The sequence below is a fragment of the Lipotes vexillifer genome, unplaced genomic scaffold (assembly GCF_000442215.2).
Source record: "Lipotes vexillifer unplaced genomic scaffold, Lipotes_vexillifer_v1.1 scaffold810, whole genome shotgun sequence".
NCBI classification, from domain to species: Eukaryota; Metazoa; Chordata; class Mammalia; order Artiodactyla; family Lipotidae; genus Lipotes; species Lipotes vexillifer.
In genome coordinates this window covers 1067127-1087994 of record NW_006797357.1, presented here as the reverse complement: position 1 = coordinate 1087994, position 20868 = coordinate 1067127, and the positions used below count along the sequence as shown (strand labels likewise).

The following is a 20868-nucleotide window of genomic DNA, read 5'->3' as shown; positions in this document are numbered from 1 at the left end:
AAAAAAAAAAAAAAAAAAAAAAAAAAATGTGCATTTGAGTCATGAGGGGATCTTGTAAAAATGCAGATTTTGATTCAAAAAAGGCTGGGATGGGGCCTGAAAGGCTGTGTTTCTAACAAGCACCCAGGGGATGGCAGTGCTGCAGACAAGAACCTGACTTGGAGGAGCAAGGGCAGAGAATTTAAGCTACATAGCAGTGTTTGGAGGTAATATAAACACAGGAACTTTGTCTCTTTCAACAACTCAGCTAGAGAGCACCAAAGTAAAGTTATCACAGTTAAGAAGTGATATAATACATTTTTGTATTAGTATTTGTATTTCTAGTTTTTACTAGAAATTATATTTACAAGAGAATAGTTTTCTTTTGTATCCATTCTTATCAAGTCCCAAGAGTGGGAGTGAAGTGGTTTATGTTCTCTGACAGGTTTATGTTCTTAAGCCGTGAGCTTTGCTCAGCTACCTCCAAACACATACCCCAGAAGCAGGGACCAGAGCAGGGCTGATAGCCTCCTTAGCATGTCCTCTAAAGTTCCAAATACCTAACGATGATGGGAGGGGACTCTCACAGCTTCTCAGATCATTCTGTGCACTTTTCTAGCACTTTCTGGAAACTTACCACAACACCAACAGTCAGGCCCTAGTGGAACAAAGTACCTTCATTCAAAACCTGCTATGTGTCCTAGAACAAAAAATTTCACAATTTGTATGGAAACACAAAAGACCCCGAATAGCCAAAGCAATCTTGAGAACAAAAAATGGAGCTGGAGGAATCAGGCTGCCTGACTTCAGACTATACTACAAAGCTACAGTAATCAAGACAGTATGGTACTGGCACAAAAACAGAAAGATAGATCAATGGAATAGGATAGAAAGCCCAGAGATAAACCCATGCACATATGGTCACCTTATCTTTGATAAAGGTGGCAGGAATGTACAGTGGAGAAAGGACAGCCTCTTCAATAAGTGGTGCTGGGAAAACTGGACAGGTACATGTAAAAGTATGAGATTAGATCACTCCCTAACACCATACACAAAAATAAGCTCAAAATGGATTAAAGACCTAAATGTAAGGCCAGAAACTATCAAACTCTTAGAGGAAAACATAGGCAGAACACTCTATGACATAAATCACAGCAAGATCCTTCTTGACCCATCTCCTAGAGTAATGGAGATAAAAACAAAAATAAACAAATGGGACCTAATGAAACTTCAAAGCTTTTGCACAGCAAAGGAAACCATAAACAAGACCAAAAGACAGCCCTCAGAATGGGAGAAAATATTTGCAAATGAATCAACTGACAAAGGATTAATCTCTAAAATTTACAGGCAGCTCATGCAGCTCAATAACAAAAAAATAAACAACCCAATCCAAAAATGGGCAGAAGACCTAAATAGACATTTCTCCAAAGAAGATATACAGACTGCCAACAAACACATGAAAGAATGCTCAACATCATTAATCATTAGAGAAATGCAAATCAAAACTACAATGAGATATCATCTCACACCAGTCAGAATGGCCATCATCAAAAAATCTAGAAACAATAAATGCTGGAGAGGGTGTGGAGAAAAGGGAACACTCTTGCACTGCTGGTGGGAATGTGAATTGGTTCAGCCACTATGGAGAACAGTATGGAGGTTCCTTAAAAAACTACAAATAGAACTACCATATGACCCAGCAATCCCACTACTGGGCATATACCCTGAGGAAACCAAAATTCAAAAAGAGTCATGTACCAAAATGTTCATTGCAGCTCTATTTACAATAGCCCGGAGATGGAAACAACCTAAGTGCCCATCATCGGATGAATGGATAAAGAAGATGTGGCACATATAAACAATGGAATATTACTCAGCCATAAAAAGAAACGAAATTGAGCATTTGTAATGAGGTGGATAGACCTAGAGTCTGTCACACAGAGTGAAGTAAGTCAGAAAGAGAAGGACAAATGCCGTATGCTAACACATATTTATGGAATTTAAGAAAAAAAAATGTTATGAAGAACCTAGGGGTAAAGCAGGAATAAAGACACAGACCTACTGGAGAACAGACTTGAGGATACGGGGAGGGGGAAGGGTGAGCTGGGAAAAAGTGAGAGAGTGGCATGGACATATATACACTACCAAATGTAAAATGGTTAGCTAGTGGGAAGTAGCCTCATAGCACAGGGAGATGAGCTTGGTGCTTTGTGACCACCTAGAGGGGTGGGATGGGGGGGTGGCAGGGAGATGCAGGAGGGAGGAGATATGGGGATATATGTATATGTATAGCTGATTCACTTTGTTATAAAGCAGAAACTAACGCATCATTGTAAAGCAATTATACTCCAATAAAGATGTTAAAAAAAAAACTTGCTGTGTGCCCTAAACAGGGCATTTTCTAAGGTGGCTAAAGGAACCATGGATTTCAGGATATGCAGCCCTCAATTCCCTTTCCATATCTGCCCCTAAAGTTTTTGACAAAGTTAGGCCTCCTGCAGAAAGTGACAGCCACAGAAAAAAATGAAGATAATAAGCAACTAGATGATGCACCCAAGTAGGATGGGGGATGGAGTGTTTTTGCCTTTAGTGTAGAAATATCTTATTTAATTATTAAAGTCCTGCTTTATTATACAGTTCAATATTTTTCTATCTACAGTTTGCAGCCCATTGGTGAACCTTGAAATCATTTTCATGGTTCAGAACCAGGCTGTTTTAAAAATGCAATAGACCAGGGTGCAACGCAGTTCAAAGGGGAAGTATCATTTAATGAAACTTCTCAGTTACACCTGTCTATGTACTGAGCTATATTGTAAAGTGCATTTCTTACTATGCATCATAATCAAAAATTTGAAAAATCACTGAACTATTGCTTGCTTTATGGTAGAGTAGGGTTTTTTTTAAGAGCCATCATTGCTTTTAATCTATTTATTTTTACTATATTCACCTGGCATTGCCTTAGCTAGATGAGGTCATAACGAGTAGCCTTTTCAGAAATTTCACTGCCCTTTCCACTCTAAATTCCTTGAACTCATATAGTATGCTTAAGCCATATGCATTATATATACACATATAATATTAAATTCCTATAGATCATGTGTCATACAAATAGACCAATTTAATTGACACTCTGAACTATTCCTGGGTATTATACACCCAATTCCCTACATCCAGTCAATTGCTGGGAGCACCTCACAGCTTTCAAGTTACAAGGGCACCATCTTCTGGTGAAATATTTTCTTTGTTGGGCCGATATTAAAGAGCTACCAAAAAATGTCCTGATTTTTCAAGCAAAAATTGCAACTGACATCATATATACATTGATATTCTTTAGAGCTTTTTACTTCATTCAGGAGTTTCACTCCATTCTCAATCTGAGAAAGGTCTTTCTATTCCTCAGCAGTGAGAGGAGCTAGTCTGTCCTTCCTGACTTTCCGTTACACTAGGCTGGTTTCAAGTTTCAGCTCCTCCTTGAATTCCAGCCTGCTGAGACTTCCCTCTAGAATCATCCAAAATGGAGCCTCTCACAGCCTACCCTTTGAGATGTTCAGGGCCCAAAGCAAAGTTATTTGCAGTTTTGCTGTCTATGGTTCTATGTACAGTAATGTTATTTCTTCTACAACTAAAATTCCTAAAACCTAAAATCAACAGCTTTTATACATTTGAAGTGAAAGATGCAAATGGAAGAACGGTTTCTCTGGAAAAGTTTAAAGGCAAAGTAAGTTGCATCTTCTGATTTTTATTTCTGTTGTTTGTCCGTGTTCTCTGCTTATTCTTTTAATAGTCCATTTTTCACTGTTAAACGGTCATATAATTTAGTCTTCAAAGTAATGTTATTGGGATATCACTTTAGCCATCAGAGCTCTCAGTTTATATACTTCTAATTGATAACTGATTATGTTAACTGTTTGCTTTAAGTGATGGATTAATACTTTAAGTTGCTTAGGAAATTCTTAGAGTTAGTAATGTGAATATGGAGTATTCCATATAATGTTTTAACAACATTAAAAAGCACTCTATCAATAATCATATTTTATCTTTTATTTTTAAAAAAAAAACTAGTTGAGTACATAGGGCTTTTTCAATGGTCGTGATTTTTCAGAGTTTTAACTCATGCATCCGTGTTATGATTTTCAGCAGAATTGGGTATATCTAAAAATATGAGATAACCATCTATCAAAGGGTGTATTCCTCCAGAATGGTTTAGGATTTTAACTACTTGCAAATATTTTTTTTAATCTTTTATTTGCTTCACTTTCCGGTTGGATTTTTTTCTTTTTCCGGGAGGTTGCACTAGTTGTAAACGTGGCTAGTGACTGCCAACTCACAGACAGAAATTACTTAGCACTGCAGGAACTGCACAAAGAGTTTGGACCATTCCACTTCAGCGTCTTGGCTTTTCCATGCAATCAGTTTGGAGAATCGGAGCCCCGCCCAAGCAAGGAAGCAGTATCTTTTGCAAGAAATAATTTCGGAGTAACATTCCCCATCTTCCACAAGATTAAGATTCTAGGACCTGAAGCAGAACCTGCATTTAGATTTCTTGTTGGTAAATATCTACCTTGCCTCACCAATTTAATGTTTGTAATTGCTTTTCATTTTTAAAACAAATATACCGGGACAATACATTCATTTGAAATGTTTTAGTGGGAAAGTTTTATAAAACCATCAAAGAGCTAGATTCTCATCCTTTGTGACTTTCTAGAAGTTACACTTCCCTGAAATCAATGTTTTAACTTCTTGGATGGCAAAATAAACCTACTCCAATGTATTTTATTTTTATGATCATTTTCCTGAAGAATTTACTTTAAGTGTGGTCATGGCTATTTTCACAAAATAGTTCAATTCTCATTTAACTAGCATGTGGGCAAATATCCCTCCCCAGTATTAAAGCTATACGTCCCACATCAATATTGCTGAGCATTACTAGTTGAACTTATCTTTGTGGTTAATTTTATGTTGCCTTACTTATCTAAGATATTATCCTCAAGAGTGAATAATATCTGTTTGCCAGGTGGTTTTTGGTAAAATTCAAAACAATGTATCTTGATTTTTTTTGGAGGACGGTAGTGTTAGGCTATCTCTGTAATTAAGCTAGCTACAGAAACCTATTTAAAGATTTTCCAGCGTAAACATGGTGCAGTATAGTGACTAAAAGCTACACTTTGGCCCCAGTCTGTGTTGAAACCCCTGCTCCTTTACTTTTGCTGGGTGGCATTAGGCACATAATTTCTCTGTGCCCGTTTCCTAGTTTGTAAAATGACATTATCAATAGTATCTACCCCCTAAGGTTGCCTGGAGGATTAAGTGTGTTAATAATAAAAGTAAAGTACTTATTCACATACAGCTTACACTGTGGCAGACACTATTCTAAAGGACATTCAGCTAATGTCCTCTCATCTAACTTATATAGATGACAGCCTCAGTCATTTTCACTGTGGGTAGTTTGAGTTTTGCTAAAACCATGACCTCAGCCAGGCAATCAAGCTTCCAATCAAACAAACCAGCTAATGATATTCTATAATATTTCATTTAAGTATGAAATCAGAATCATCCAAAAATATTATATTCAGTTTCTACGGAAAGTCAATATAATGCCTAACACCACGAATAGCAACTAGAGTGAGGTCTTCATTCCTTTTATTTCCAGGGTGCACAGGAAAAAAAAAAAGCCAGAGCATGTGCCCTGTAATCATCTCTCAATTACAGCAGCCAAGTACTTGGGCACAATAGCTCCTAGGTTCTTCCCCTTTGTCACTAAAAAAGCTTCTGAAACTCCACTTACCCTGTGTGATCAAAACGTAACAGTGATTTAAGGTTTCACTAAAGTTAGATGAAGCTCCAGAGACAAAGATTATGAGTTGACGGCCAAATGAAAATTAGATCTTTGAAAACTGGCCACAATGGACAGTACCTGATCACACACTCACAAACAACATGGCTCTGTACAGGTGTACAGGTTGTTCACTAAACAGGAGTAAGGAGGCAAACGGGGGCTGAAACACAGGCGAGTGCAAGGTATGTGCCGAGGGTCTGTCCCCACCTGGAAGGGTATCTTTTTCTAATTCACACGAAGATGTTACACTGACTAGAGAGAGCCCTGCCCTAATGGGCATTATCTTCAAAAACAAATTTTCCATCATAGAAAATGGTTATTTTTCAAAGCGATTTTAAGAAGGCTTTAGTTAATAATATGATGTTCATACCAAGTCACTGATGTTTGAGCTAATCAGCAACACTATTAATGAAATAACCAGTGTAAATGCTTGGCACAGTACACAAAATAAAACACGTATGAGTAAATATTAGGCTACTTTTCATTCATTATTTTTAACCTATGCTCCCGCATTTGTTCTTTCCCCAGCATAAAGCAAAGTATCCCTCAATTCTAGAAGTGTGTTCCTTCTACCTACCTCATCAGCAATGTTTTTGAAAGGATAGTTAACATTTGTTTTCTCCACTTCCCTGTCTCTGCTTCCTTCTTAGATCACTGTGTTTAGCCTCTCACTCCATAACTCTCCTGAGCCTGGTGGGTCTCGCTGCCTGTGACTTCTACTCTGGCCCCTTCTCTTCCTCCCTTGCAGGTTCCTCTTTTCCTCCACACTTAACTCTACTGATCCTCAGGATTCTGCCACATCCACATGGGCTCTCCTTACTCTGTCCCCTTTCCCTGGGTGAGCTCTTGCTCTTAAGCTCTGAAGCCTCCTCTGATTGGGTGTCCCACATAACCTGAATCTCCTTGTGTACAAAAATGAATTTGTCATCTTCCTCCTAAAATCTGTTTGCTTTGCCATGTCCCCTATTTTAACAGCACGAGCTCTGCAAATAGGAAGGTCTAGATATCAATCCAGGCTTTACCACTCATTAGCATGTGACTGTGAGTCCAGGCCTCCATTTTTTTCATCTGCAAAATGGGGATAATAATAATATCCAATGTTTACAGGGTTGCTGTACAGATTAAAGGAGAGGATCCATTTAAAGCACTGAGTATACATTACTAGGAGCATAATAATTATATTTTTTCTCATGTTATCCAATAATAATGCACACAAATCCTGTATGATATAAATAGAAAAAATCTTCTACATTTCTTACTGAAATTAAGATGTATCAAAGGATATGTACAGTTATTTAGAATTCCTTACTATATAATATGCAACAATATTAAAAACATATATATGTTTACTACAAAAAGTAATCCATACATTCCTATTACCAAAGACATTTAGAACATCACTTTATCTTAAAAAAAATATTAAGAAACTTAAACTTTTCAGCTAGTGACAGGGTAAATTTTTTGTGGTGGAGATCAACAAATCTAAAATAAACTAATTTATATCATTTCTTGATTCTAGGTCAGTAGAATCATCAGTGAAGTCACCAAGTATATAGAAATCTGGTTACACAAACTTTGAGTTGTTTTGTTTGGGTGTTTTGCTTTTTGTTTAGTTTGGTTTTTAAAATGATGACAATCCTAGAACTTGATTCTAAAGTTGTAATTTATGCAGATACTAACAAAAATGAAAATCTTGACAAAGAATTTACTCATGAAAATATATTCTGATATTTTAGATTCGTCAAACAAGGAACCAAGATGGAATTTCTGGAAGTATCTGGTCAACCCTGAAGGTCAAGTTGTGAAATCTTGGAGGCCAGAGGAACCCATTGAAATCATCAGGCCTGAGATAGCAGCTCTGATTAGACAAATGATCATAAAAAAGAAAGAGGATCTATGAAAATGCCATTGAATCATTCTAAGGCAATAGTCAGAATACAGAAATGTCTCCGTGAGGGTTTGATCCCATTTTAAATACTCTGACAATTAAATGTGGCACTGAAGGATGACTTTCCTTTTATGTTATCTTGTCAGTGACTGGGAATGAATGTCCCCACGATAGAGATGTTACCTAAAGCAAAAATGAAGAGTAGCCAAAGACTCTCAATGAAATATATTAAATACTTCATCTGACCACACTAAATAATTCAGAATACAGTCACCAATGTGCTTCAATATCCTATTGTCTGACTTGACATTTTCTAGTATTGTTCTTGATGGAAATGCCAACACACTAGACCACTGTTTGAATTCAAGACACTGTGTGACATTTCCAGAGTAACTAATTATAAATGATTATTTTTGTGTAATAAAAAACAAAATAAACATTGAAAATGTGAAATATAGATTCTAATCCTTATGTATTTTTATTTGTTTCAGGTACAGGATTTTGGGTTTTTTGGGTTTTTTTTTTTTAAGTACAGGTTCATGGTATGTTTTACTACACCTGGCCAAATAGTCACTTATAAATGACATTATCACAACATTTGAAAAAGGCTTCATCTTTCTCAATATTTATTATTTTCTAGAAGCAACTCAAATTCCATAATTAGAATATTAACACTTGAGTCAGTCTGTATTTTTTTTTCTTTTTTTTTTTTTTCTTTTTTTTTTGTGGTACGCGGGCCTCTCACCACTGTGGCCTCTCCCGTTGCAGAGCCCAGGCTCCAGATGCGCAGGCTCAGCGGCCATGGCTCACGGGCCCAGCCGCTCCGTGGCATGTGGGATCCTCCTGGACCGGGGCACGAACCCACGTCCCCTGCATCGGCAGGCGGACTCCCAATCACTGCGCCACCAGGGAAGCCCCAGTCTGTATGTTTGAGTGAAAATCCCAAGTGTAAGAAAAAAGCCATGAGTATATGATCATTCAGCTTGATACCCCTTCAGGTTAATTTTGATAAATTCCTTACAGGTTAATTCCTTACAGGTTCCTTACAGGTTAATTTTGGCTGCTAATCTAGTCAGACTAGATTAGCCATGTGGAAAGAATTCAATGCTGCATCATTCTCATGGCTGTAGAATCAACTGCAAACAGTCAAAACTCTTGACGAAGAAAAGGGAGTGATTGCAACTACATGAGTCTTAGAAGCATCACCAACCACTGAGCCTTTTGATAGAGTCACAACATACCTTTTCTCCCAAAGTCCTGATCTTTACATTTTGTCAGCCTTCTAATTATTGGAAAAAAAGCAACCTGCCAAGTTGATGAAGGTTAATTATTGCCCCATGGAATATATATTCATTTCATAAAGGAATTAAACAGGAATACTGGAGCCAAAAAACAGTGTGAAAAAAGTCATGTAGAATTTGGCTAAGAAGGAAGACCCAATCTAAATAACTGAATTGGCTCTCCAATTCTGACCTGATGAGTGAAAGTGAAGATTTTTTTTTTATGGTGAAATCAGTAGTGCCACCTCAGTAAATAATTCTGCAAAAGTGTTTAAAGTTCTTAAAAAAATCAAATGTATTTCCCAGAATACCTTCTATTTCAACGTATATGTCCAACCCCCAGCTCTGAATGTATTTAGCAAGCTCTCTGATGGGGGCGGAGGTGTGGTTCCCCTCAGGTCAAGAGGATGTGCAGAGGCATCTCAAGAATAGCAGTCAATATGGTTAAAATAGTATGTTGTATATTATGTGACTTTTACCACAATAAAAAAGATATAAAAAAAAAGAATGGTGGTCACGGTGTGAGCAAAGCCCGCTTCTACTTCTCACCAGCGGCAGAGCCTTGGGCCAAGCTCGACTACTTTTCAGTTTCCTCACCTATAAATTGGGGGTGGGGTCAAAGTGAACAAAAAGCCCCTTCCAAGTTCCCAAGGTCTTTCAAGTGATCAGGAATCAGTACTAACCTCGATTGTTGTTGAAGAAATGGAAGCCACCTCACTAGTCTATCTGTCTTTTGCAAGCTTGCCCCCAAAAAGCCTGTTAGCAATTTGAATTCTGGGCCTCCAAGCAAAATTTTATTTAGGATAATCCCTCCAAGTGTTGCTTCTGGAGCACTCTTGCTGTTTACCCCCGCTTACCACTTCCATGAATTCAAATCAGTGCTCCAGGATGGCTGGGGTGTTTATGTGCTCACAATCAGGGTGTGAGCAGAAGTGTATCTGCCAGCACCACAGAGGTTACGTAGACACCCCACTGCCAGACAGAGGGTAATGAGCTGGGGGACGACCAGGACTGTCCCAGAGAATGCAGTTGAGATGTCCATCCTGCCCCAAATCACTAGTTCTCTCCAAAGCCATAAAAAGTGGGTTTTTCACTTATATATCTCCAAACTTGGTTGCCTTATTCAACCTATAATGTCTGCTAGATTAGGCTTGATTCTCTCCTCTTGCCCCTATGAGTATGCAGGGAAGGTAGGTAGGGATTTGAAAGTGTGTCATACAGGTGTCCATTCAGGGTTCTGTAACAACCAGGCTATGCGTGATGAAAGAGAGGAGAGCCATTTGCTGATGTGCTGCCACCCAGACCTCAAATGTTTCATATGAATACCGTCAGGCAAACACACAGAGAAAAAAAATGCACTTTTCTTGAAATGAGCACAATACCTTCTCTATCTCAGCATCAAAAAGTCTGGGACAGGGCTTCCCTGGTGGCACAGTGGTTGAGAGTCCACCTGCCAATGCAGGGGACACGGGTTCGTGCCCCGGTCCGGGAAGATCCCACATGCCGCGGAGCGGCTGGGCCCGTGAGCCATGGCCGCTGAGCCTGCGCGTCTGGAGTCTGTGCTCCGCAACGGGAGAGGCCACAACAGTGTGAGGCCCGCGTACCGCAAAAAAAAAAAAAAGTCTGGGACATAAACTGCTACGAGCTGCCTGAACTGAAAAGTATAACAAAAATAGTAGGCATCCCATAAAAGAGTATTCAGCAGTTGCCCTCCTGACAAAGGAAAGGGACAAAATCAAATGCTTTTAACTGTGGTTAATAATTCATTGACGAAGTTTGTTTTTGTTTGTTTTATTTGGGAAGTGGAGAGGAGTACTTCCTACTAACTTCTGATCATCATCTTATGGCAGATGTAAAAATACAGAGTGTTGGGAGAGTGGAATAAATATGAATTTGCCTGAAATATTCCCAAAAAATTGTACTCATTTTTGAAATTGCGTACTAATTATAGCATACCTATAGCATGTATATATGTAAATATACATAATTCTTAATAACTATAGTATATATAGCATATATACAGTGATGACTGGTAAATGTTTAACAACCAAATCTCTGGAGGAGGAGTCCCAATTTGCAGTATTTGCAATTTCTGTGATGTGAATGCTCCCACATGGTCAATTTTAATCTACAAATGGTTTGATAACTGGCTTGTAAAATTTCTGAAAATTTAACAATCATTTCTCACAGACCAGGACAAGCTGGCTCCAGCACAACAAAATTTTTAAAATCAGACTTACGTTAATAAGGATCTCCACAGAGAAAAACCTAAAGCAAAAACATATCACATATACTCTTTATTTTTATTACAAATATATTATTTTGACAGGTTATATATAAATGTGGATGTATATGCAGTTATACTGAATTATGAAAAGCTGCTAACATTATAACTGTATAATCACACTATAATCTAATGAGGTAACTGGATTGCCTGCTGGTAATTTCAAGTAGGAAAACACTCCAGTAAAAAATAAGAAAAAAAAAAAATATATATATATATATATATAGACAAAGTCTAAGAAGAAAAACAAAAACTATTTCTCTACATTTATTTTCTTTAAACATATTAACTGTTTCAAGACTGCCTGATATAAGTGGAAAGGTCTTGGGTGATCCCTGTACAAAATCACGTGTATTCCTGCTAACGTGTTCCTTTGAAAGAAAAATGTCATGTTTGGGCGCAGCTAATATGGGGACGCTCTGTACTTATCCCTCAGCTTGACTTCATGTTCCCCAGGGAATAATAAAATCCTAATAACTGTTACACCAAGAAACTAACACATCACACTTCTTCCCACTCTTCTTGTTCCCTCCTCCCTCTGAACGGTTAAGACCACACCTTGCCGAGGGAAGCATTCTCTTTTGGGGGCAGAGGCTGGTGGGGGAGAGCCATTAAAGAGCCCTGAGAAGCTCAGACATTTTCCAGAGGGTGTGACAGGAAGCAATTACATCCCCAGCACCAGTGAACAGCAGTGGCTGCCCCCAGAGAAGATACTTCCAACCAGCTTTGCCTCCCTCCTCTTTTTTTCAACCCACTTCAGTCTTCTCTTCCTCTGACATCCCAAGTGTGGATCCCTCTCTTTCCTCCTCACTCTTATGAAAACGTTTTCTTTTTGAATTTAAACATTCAATCACCTCCTTACCCATTGACCTCCTTGTTTATCTTTACTACACTCGATTCTTTCTTTTCTTTCTCACCATCTCAATAATAGGAACTGAACTATGTATTCTGTTTATTGAGTATAAATGTTAGCATTTTATGTCTTGCTCTTTTAAAAAAAATTTTTTAAGTAAAATACAGAGGACAAGTCTTCTAAATTTAGTAGGTTTTATTTTTATCAACAGATCACTGATTTTCTATAGAAAATAACATGTTGAAATTTAACCTTAAAAAAAACAAGATGAGGGTCTTCCCTGGTGGCGCAGTGGTTGGGAGTCCGCCTGCTGATGCAGGGCACACAGGTTGGTGCCCCGGTCCGGGAAGATCCCACAGGCCGCGGAGCAGCTGGGCCCGTGAGCCATGGCCGCCGAGCCTGCGCGTCCGGAGCCTGTGCTCCGCAACGGGAGAGGCCACAGCAGTGCGAGGCCCGCGTACGGCAAAAAACAAAAAACAAACAACAAAAAAATAAATAAATAACAAGATGAAAACAATATTTACATTAAAGGAATACTTAAACACAAAGATGCTGAAAATGGAATGATACTAGGCAACAACAAAAAGAGGATGAGATTTGAAAGTAGCAATATGCATAAGAATCAAATTATAGGTATCTCTTTAACCCATGGTTCTAGAAATGTTTACATTTAAATAAGGTAAGAATTTAATTTTACCCATAACTTATAGTCCAATGCAGTAGAGAATGTGATACATTTCTCACTTCTCATTTAGGGTGTAAATAATTGACCAGACCACCAAAGTCAGTTCCATGAACTTGCTGCAAATGTTTATACAACCACGGTGTGTCTGGGACCCAGCACACACCTGACACGGCTCCATGAGTCAAAATGGCCTCCAAGGGAATGAGAAAATATTTTAAATTATGTTGTGCGGTCAGTTCTCCCCCTTCACAAACTAAATATCATGCTCTCTTCCAAACACTGTATGAGTCTGTGATTTTACAGAAAATGAAGACTCAAGGCAAATCTTCCAAACAATTTAGCCCCATCCCCTAATCCCCCGAATCCCCAATTCTCTTGATATTCAAGTGAAAATGTTTTAGTTGACTGACTCATCTGGAAAGTTACTTCAATTCTCCCTTTAGCTGTATACACACATGGTAACTGAGACCTACTCTAATGTCAAATTAAGAAACTAATGATCCAGAAAGAATTCTAAAGACTTAGTTGAAAGTTGAAAATTTGAGGAAACATTTTAGGTTTTCCATTCCAAATTGTCATTATATTCTAAATTTTATATTTAAAATAAATATATAATTTCACAAATACGTTAATACTGTCTACGAGTATTAGAGATTCCAGAATATTACCTGAAATTTTTAAAATAATTAATTGGAGTAGTTTCTTCAGCATTATAAAGCTGTTTGTTGTATTATAACTGAAAAGTAGTAATAAGTATTATGGTAAAGAGAGACCCGGTTCATGGCAAAAAGTACACATACACACAAACATACACACATATTACTTACAGATTTAATTATACTCTGGTGTTCATTGTACATGCAATAAGATAGCAGTTGCATGTTAGCTGATGCCATTCACATATTCAACCAGCTAACAATACACTGCCACCCCATCACACACAGGTAACCAGTGTACTTCGTTAACAAGAAGAATTTATCCAGAAGCAAGTGGCAGGGTAGTTGTGGCTGCTGAATTGACCCAAAGCAGCCAGCTAACAATACACTGCCTACCTGATTCAGGTCACCGCTGCTTTTCATGGCCCATAAAGTCACTGAGGCTAAATTTGTAACATGAAACAGTGGCAGAACTTTCATCTTAATAGTCACATTAAAGAAAACTTACAGGTCAAACCTGTTCCTCCAAAAATACTGTAAGAAATAAAACCAATATTTTCTTTAATCTATTCAAAAACTTAAAAAGAAAACTTTCAAAATACTTCCACTTAGGTTTTACAAATTAAAGGCTCGGATACTGCTGTACAAGTGAATTAACAAAGTTATACATAACTGTAGCTTTTCCCATTACTTCTATTTACTGACGAAAAGACCAGTTGTCTGTATCAGGTAGTCAAATATCTAGGAGCCATGGTGATACAAAAGGTAGGCAAGACAAATCTTCAGCTTTGTTTGGAAAAAATAAATATTAAAGTATTTAGGGGGCCTCCCTGGTGGCGCGGTGGTTGGGAGTCCGCCTGCCGATGCATGGGATACGGGTTCGTGCCCCGGTCCGGGAGGATCCCGCGTGCCGCGGAGCGGCTGGGCCCGTGAGCCATGGGCGCTGAGTTTGCGCGTCCGGCAACGGGAAAGGCCACGACAGTGAGAGGCCCACATATCGCAAAAAAAAAAAAAAAAAAAAAAAAAAAAGTATTTAGGGAATTTTAGGAGTCAAATGTCATTTGTTTTCTCTGGCTAACAAAGGCTATTAGTCATTGCATTCTGAAAGTTATGTGTTCAATTTATTGGGTCACCAATTAAATACAGAAAAATTTAAAGAAGGTCTAGAAAAAAATCTATAAAACTGGTGATGGTTTTGAAACTAAAATCTATAAGTAAAGACTAACGGAATGTGAACTATTTAGCCTAGAGAGAAGCAAGGTGAATCCTGATAATGATTTACACTGATTACAAGAGACGCTAAAGGCCTTTGGGTTCGGACTTTCAAGGTGAAAAAGTACTACATGGGATCAACTGTTAAATTACTAACCTAAGGGCCGTAGATTATGCCACTTCTCCTCTTGACCACAAGATAGCACCATTTCCGTTTCTTTGAGGGGCAAGCTTATGAACGCAACAGAGGGGAGTGCAACTAGCAACTGTTAAAATGAAATTATAACAGCCAGCTAAAGATGCACTGCCTACCTGACACACCCGAGCTTCATCTTTTGCTGTAGAGGCAAAAACTAGAACGTAACATTCAGATTAAAATGATTACCATTATTTGTCAGTCAGAGATCTTCAGTTTCTTACAAAAATGTTTTAATATATACTCTTTAACATAAAGACTGTAGTTAGTGATAGTATGAGATTTTTTTTAATTTTTCATATTTTCAGACCAATTCATACTTCCAGCAAATATCTTTAGCAAGAATTAGTTTGTTCGAGGTCATAGTCAAGACAGAGAACTGGAGTAAAGCACTGGACACTCACCTTGGGAGAATCTTGACCTCTCTTCTGTTTCATGTCTTTGGCTAGCACCCGCATGACCTCCTCCTTTGAAAATACAGACAACATATATGCATATAAACTGTTTAGGAAAATCATAATATTAGGCGTGGAATGTTTCTAGATCCTTACTTAGTCAAACTACATTCACGTTTCTTTGAAAGAAAACAGGCACCTCCAGAATATAACTAAATTACACAAATCAAAATTAAAATCCGGATTTAGAGTTTTGAACTACCTGTTGGTCCTAAACAGGTATTATAAACGGTGCCTTCGACAAGAAGTCCCTTTCGGGAGTTGGGGCGAGGAAACAAAAGGGCGTTACTCACCCATAGGATCTCTTCTTCGGTCCGGACCCTCCTCCGGGCGGTACGCTCAAGTTTCCACTCCATCTCTGGAGGAGTTTGCCCTACCTGGCTGGAGAGTAGCCTCTCCTCGACCGCTTTTGGTTTTGCCCCCCAGGTCTAAGCCAGTCTTGACGCTTAATCATGAAACCTCTGGAATCTTGTCCCTCAGGACGATCATATTTCACCCCTAACCTCCCATTTCTCCCCACTCCTCCCACCGCTCTTAGCGAGCTTTCCCCAGAGTACGGTTTAAAAAGCCGGCGGGGCGGCAGCGCTCACTACTCCAGCGGGAGGGATGGCAGCAGACGCAGCCAGGGAGTCTCAGCTACTACTACTGTCTCTGTGATGGAGACAGTAATCCCCCAATGGGTGGTGACTCAGGCAAAAGCTTGAAGGCAGAGGTGAGGGATTGAAACAGCCACTGTGCGGGACAGGACAAAGCTGAAGGCGTTCCCGTCCCTGCTGCCAGCTCAGAACACGGCCCACGGTTGGTGCCTCAGAATGTTTGCTGACCCTGACTGAACGGACGCCCTGCACCCACCTGCGGGGGTCCCACCACCTTAGCCCAGGTCTTACTATGGTCTGCAAGGCTCCTGAGACCTGAGCCTGCCCACAGCCTCTCATCTGCCGCGCTCCCCCCCACTGCCAGGCCCCCCTTCCCGGCCGGCGGCCGCGCCCCACAGCCTCCAGCTCTTTGTCCGCGAAGGCGCGCACAGGAGCGCCAAGCTTTGCCGCGAGCGGTGGCGGGCCTTTGCCGGGCCAGGAGCGGAGGGCTGGACAGCTGCAGGAGGCAAGGCCATTGGCGGGCGAAGAAGCGGGTTCTGGGAATTCACGTTCTTTCCATTTTAGAAACAAAAATGTTCTGTAATAACGAACACCGCTCCCTTTTCCTCGGCCCCCACTTCTCATTCTCCAACCCCATCATCCTGCCTCTGCCTCTGAGGGATCAGAGGGGTGCATAATTCTCCGGCTCCTCTCCTTTGACGCTAATCACCCTTTGCTTAAGCCAGTGAGTCTAGGCGTGTTCCCTCAACGTGTCATCAGCTCTTCCTCCATCTTCAAACTAACAAGAAAACGTGGCAAGATTTCTATGTTAATGAGAAAGGGGAGGAATCATTGACATATTTATTTAAGAAATTCTTCTTTGCTTAACCATTTGTCAGTGGTCAGGTTCTCTCACTTCAGCTTCTGAGCTTTCTCCCCTAACAATGGTTAGTGAAAGTTGGTGAAACAGCCGGTGACGGGGAGGACCTGATAGGGAGTGAAGACCCAGCAAGAAAGCTGAGCAGACTGGGGGCTAAGTGATAAAGGAGACGATGATATTGGGGGTTGAGGGAGGGGTTTGGAGGAAAATGACAAGGAGCCAGTTGGGCTGTGCACACCTGAGTTGCCAGGAGGGGAGAGCTGTGCCATATGGCAGGGGGGGAAACTGTCTGGGAAACCTCTGACAGTCTAGCAGCCTGCTTTTCCCCCCTCATTACCTCCTCCCTCCTCTCCACCGCCCCCCCCACCCCCCACAATTGACATTGGATTGCTTTTCCTCTAATGCAACATGTGGGTTTGTGCATTTGGGGAGGGGGAAGGGTTAATAGATATCAGATAGTCAAAAGGGTCAGTGATTTTTAAAATCTAAACTCATTTCTCCTGCTTTCCTTCATACTGAAATAAAAATGGCTCAAGGCTAAGATCCAATCTTAGGCCAGTTCTCCATTTACATGATAAAGGGTTAGAGGAAATGCTGCACAGGGTAACAATCTTCAAATGAGATTTATCAAAATGCTTGCTAGTCAAATAACCTTCGGATTAAAAGATCTCTAAGTTTCACCCACAAGAATTCCACTTTCCTTGCAGTGCATTCAAAGGATACTCATTCCAACTTCCAGTAAATCCTTTCAGCAAACATTGAGACTAAGTAAATTGAAATATCATTGGATGAGAGTCAGAAGTATTGTTGATTTAAAGGATTAGTTTTCAATACTAACTAAAAATAGCAATACATTGAAATAAAATTAAAAACTTCTAATCTTAGTTCTAGTTAAAATACCATTTTATGTTCACCCATTTATAAGAATGGGTTCAAACATGGGAGTAATAAAAACCAATTCAATTAATGAGCTTGTAAATTCATGTAAATTGGGATTTCAGATCCCATGTTCCTTACAAGTACTAAGAATAGTGAATTATTCATTTATAATTCAGTTATCTATAAGTAATACATTTAACAATTCTATTTTAGCCACTAATTCCATGGCATATCACACAGCCTCCAAATGCCTTTTCCCCCCTAGTGTAAAGTAGAAAAATATTAGTCAAAATCTTCCTTTTAAAAGTTATTGTGCATTTAAATATTCAGATTGAAATTTAACATCAGAATAATGTCAACAGAAAAATCACCATTTGGCAAACACCACATACTGTCTCAGTCAGGAACCATGAATGCTAAAATTGGTGTGCATATGTTGAGGATGTTTGCCTCCTATGATTAAATACAAAAAGAAAAATGACAGCTTTTCATTGGACAAACCTGGCAGACACCACCTTAACAAAGTAATCGATTAAGGTCACCATTAATGACACACGGGCATCATGTGCCTCTTGATATAATGTACTGGGAAGGGTACAATATTACCTCTGTAATATTTTTGCCAAAAAAAAGTATAACTTGCATAATGAAAATACTAAACAAACCCAAATTTAAGGACATCCACAAAATAATTGGCCAGTAGTACTCTTCGAAAGGGTCAGTCATGAAGAAAGACTGAGAAGCTGTCACAGATCAGAAGAAACTAAGTAGACATGACAACTGAATGCATTATGAGATCCTGGATTGAAACCTAGACCAGAAAAAAAAAAAAAAGGACATTTGTTGAATAATTGTAGAAATGTGAATAATATCTGTAGATTAGTTAATAGAGTAATAGTAATGCTAACTTCCTGTATATAATCATTTATTGTGGTTAAGTGTTAATATTTAGGGAAGTTGGGTGAAGGATACAATGCGATTCTTTGTACCATTTTTGTAACTTTTTCTAAGTCAAGTTAGTTCAAAATGAAAACTTAAAAAAATTAACATCATGTGGTCATACAAATAGAAAAACTATGGTACACCTGTTTAGGAGAAAATAGATATAATCTATAAACATTTTATCTTAATTTGTATCAAATATGTTTTAGGAATAATGGCTAGTTCAAATGTTCAGGTGCCTGTGAGTAATTACCTGTTTTCAAAATGTTTCCTCTTTGAGAGTGGGTTTGGAAGGTAGATTTATAATAATGAGAAAGGCTGTGAGGACTCCTCGGCAAAGGGCAAAGGCCACTTGGAAAGACTTCGAATAAGAAGGTGGGGGGAAACAGGTAGAGTAGTGAGGCAGAGAGAAGGGCGAGTGGGATGAAGCTTTTCCTGACTCATCTCTTGCCAGTACTCTGAGTCTGAGCAGGTCCCTAACTATGGGAAGCAAAAGGATAGCCAAGCTTCCCAAATGCAGATTTTTTTTTTCAATTACATGATCACGTTTTCATGCTAATAATAATATTAAGTAGCTCAGAAATGTACAACGTACAAAGTAAGCTCCCTCCATCCACTCTCCCAAGCTACTCCTTTCCCCAGAGCATCGTCAGACCTTTTCCAGTGCATTTACATACGTACACATAGATAATTTGGCGCTGTGAATCTTTCTACATAAATGGGATATTACTATACTTATCGGTTTTGCAACTTGCTTTTTCTACTTCACTGATTTCATTTGCTTTCCAGAAATGCAAAGCGGAGAGCCCCTCATCCCCAACTCCAACGGTCGGTTATCGCGTCCCTCGGGCCGCTGCTCCTCCCGCCGGACTGGAGGCTGGTCCCGGGTCCCGGCCCGACCTCCCCCGGGCCCCCCACCTCCCCTGCGCCAGCCAGTCCGGCTCGCGCCCCCAGCTCCCGCTCGCCAGCCCGACCCTCCCTGCGCGCTCCTTACTGGACAAAAGGGACGGTTGGGGTTCGCTCCAACGGTCCCCGGGGCACGTGCCCACCCAGGTGGTGGGTGGGAAAAGCGCCCGCTGATGGGGATGTATCCAGCTCCAGCCTGCGTGGGACAGGTGGGGACGCTGGATGAAGGGGGACTTCCCTCACTGCGGAGGAGTGAGGGGAAAGGAAGGGAAGGAGACCATCGTGTCCCGGACTAATAAACTCTCTGAGCGGGACTGCTCCCCAGAATGTATAGCTCAAAACTCTGGGGAAGGAATCAGTGAATCCCTTATAATTCAGACTCAGTAGGACAATAAAAAAGTAACCTGAGAAGGTTTTAGCAACGTAAAAAAGCCTCAGTCAGAAGAGCAGTCAATAAACTACTCACCTCTGGTTACATGACTTATTATTTTTCAATTATAAGTAGTTTGTGTATACGCATATTGTCCCGTTACTGAATGATTTCTAAGTAGTCTATCCTTTAAAATGCCTTTCTCCATTACAAAATAATATATGGTGAGCCAAATAACTTATGATGTATTGCAGTAAAACTCTCACCACAGTGACCAGAAAGTTCAAGACCTGAGCAGAAGTTCAAGATATGAAGATGTCTGGGTAACTTTGTAAGTAACTCAATAATAACTAGAAAATAAAACTTTCTATTTTAGGTTGTTGTCCTGACACTTTCTAATTACTTTCTTACCTTATGAAGTACTTCTAAAGTTTTCAATAAGTAGATTTAGAAAGCATTCGAGATTCGGTTAATTGTACTAAATGTATATATTGATTTAGAGATAGTTACATATTGTAACATAATTTCTTCCCGTCCGAGAACATGGGATGACTTTTCTTTTGTGCAGATCTCATTTTGTCTCTCAGTAAATGTGCCCTCACTTTGTTCAAAAAAATAAATTAAATAAAATGTCTTCTCCATCCATACCCCAATTAATGAAGATGGGGAATAAAGTCTGCCCAGCTGAAAGCACGAAAATCATATCACTTCACCTCCAACCACTTCAAGCATTTGCCCCTTCTCTTTTTCTCTGTGGTATAGCTCTTGCATAGGGTACTAAGTTACCTCCCCATGATTTTAAGGAATGTAAGGAAACTATCAAACTGAAATGAGTACATATCTGTATAAAACAACTGATGAAGTCAGGCTTATGAACATGGTACCCTCCTCAAAAGAGGGCTCATAAATGCTCTAGACCTGATAATCTTTTTACTAGATATCCTACCAGCACTTCAAATACAACATAATTCAAAACAGAATTGGGAATCTTT

The 20868-nt window shown here is 39.5% G+C and overlaps 2 protein-coding genes across 2 annotated transcripts in view; one reads left to right on the top strand and one right to left on the bottom strand.

Moving 5' to 3' along the window:
- The window catches only part of CDC20B (cell division cycle 20B), a 65587-nt gene extending 49907 nt beyond the window's left edge, over positions 1-15680 (bottom strand). Inside the window, exons 1-2 of the mRNA XM_007469279.1 lie at positions 15618-15680; positions 15274-15336 (exon numbers count right to left, since the gene is read on the bottom strand). Coding sequence (XP_007469341.1) covers positions 15274-15336; positions 15618-15680 — 126 coding nt within the window. The remainder of the gene's footprint in view (positions 1-15273; positions 15337-15617) is intronic.
- GPX8 (glutathione peroxidase 8 (putative)) lies at positions 3460-8160 on the top strand. The gene is made up of 3 exons (XM_007469278.1): positions 3460-3697; positions 4267-4528; positions 7552-8160. The coding sequence occupies exons 1-3, from the start codon at positions 3494-3496 to the stop codon at positions 7713-7715; spliced, it is 630 nt and encodes a 209-aa protein (XP_007469340.1). The 5' UTR covers positions 3460-3493; the 3' UTR covers positions 7716-8160.
- Positions 15681-20868: the final 5188 nt, after the last annotated feature.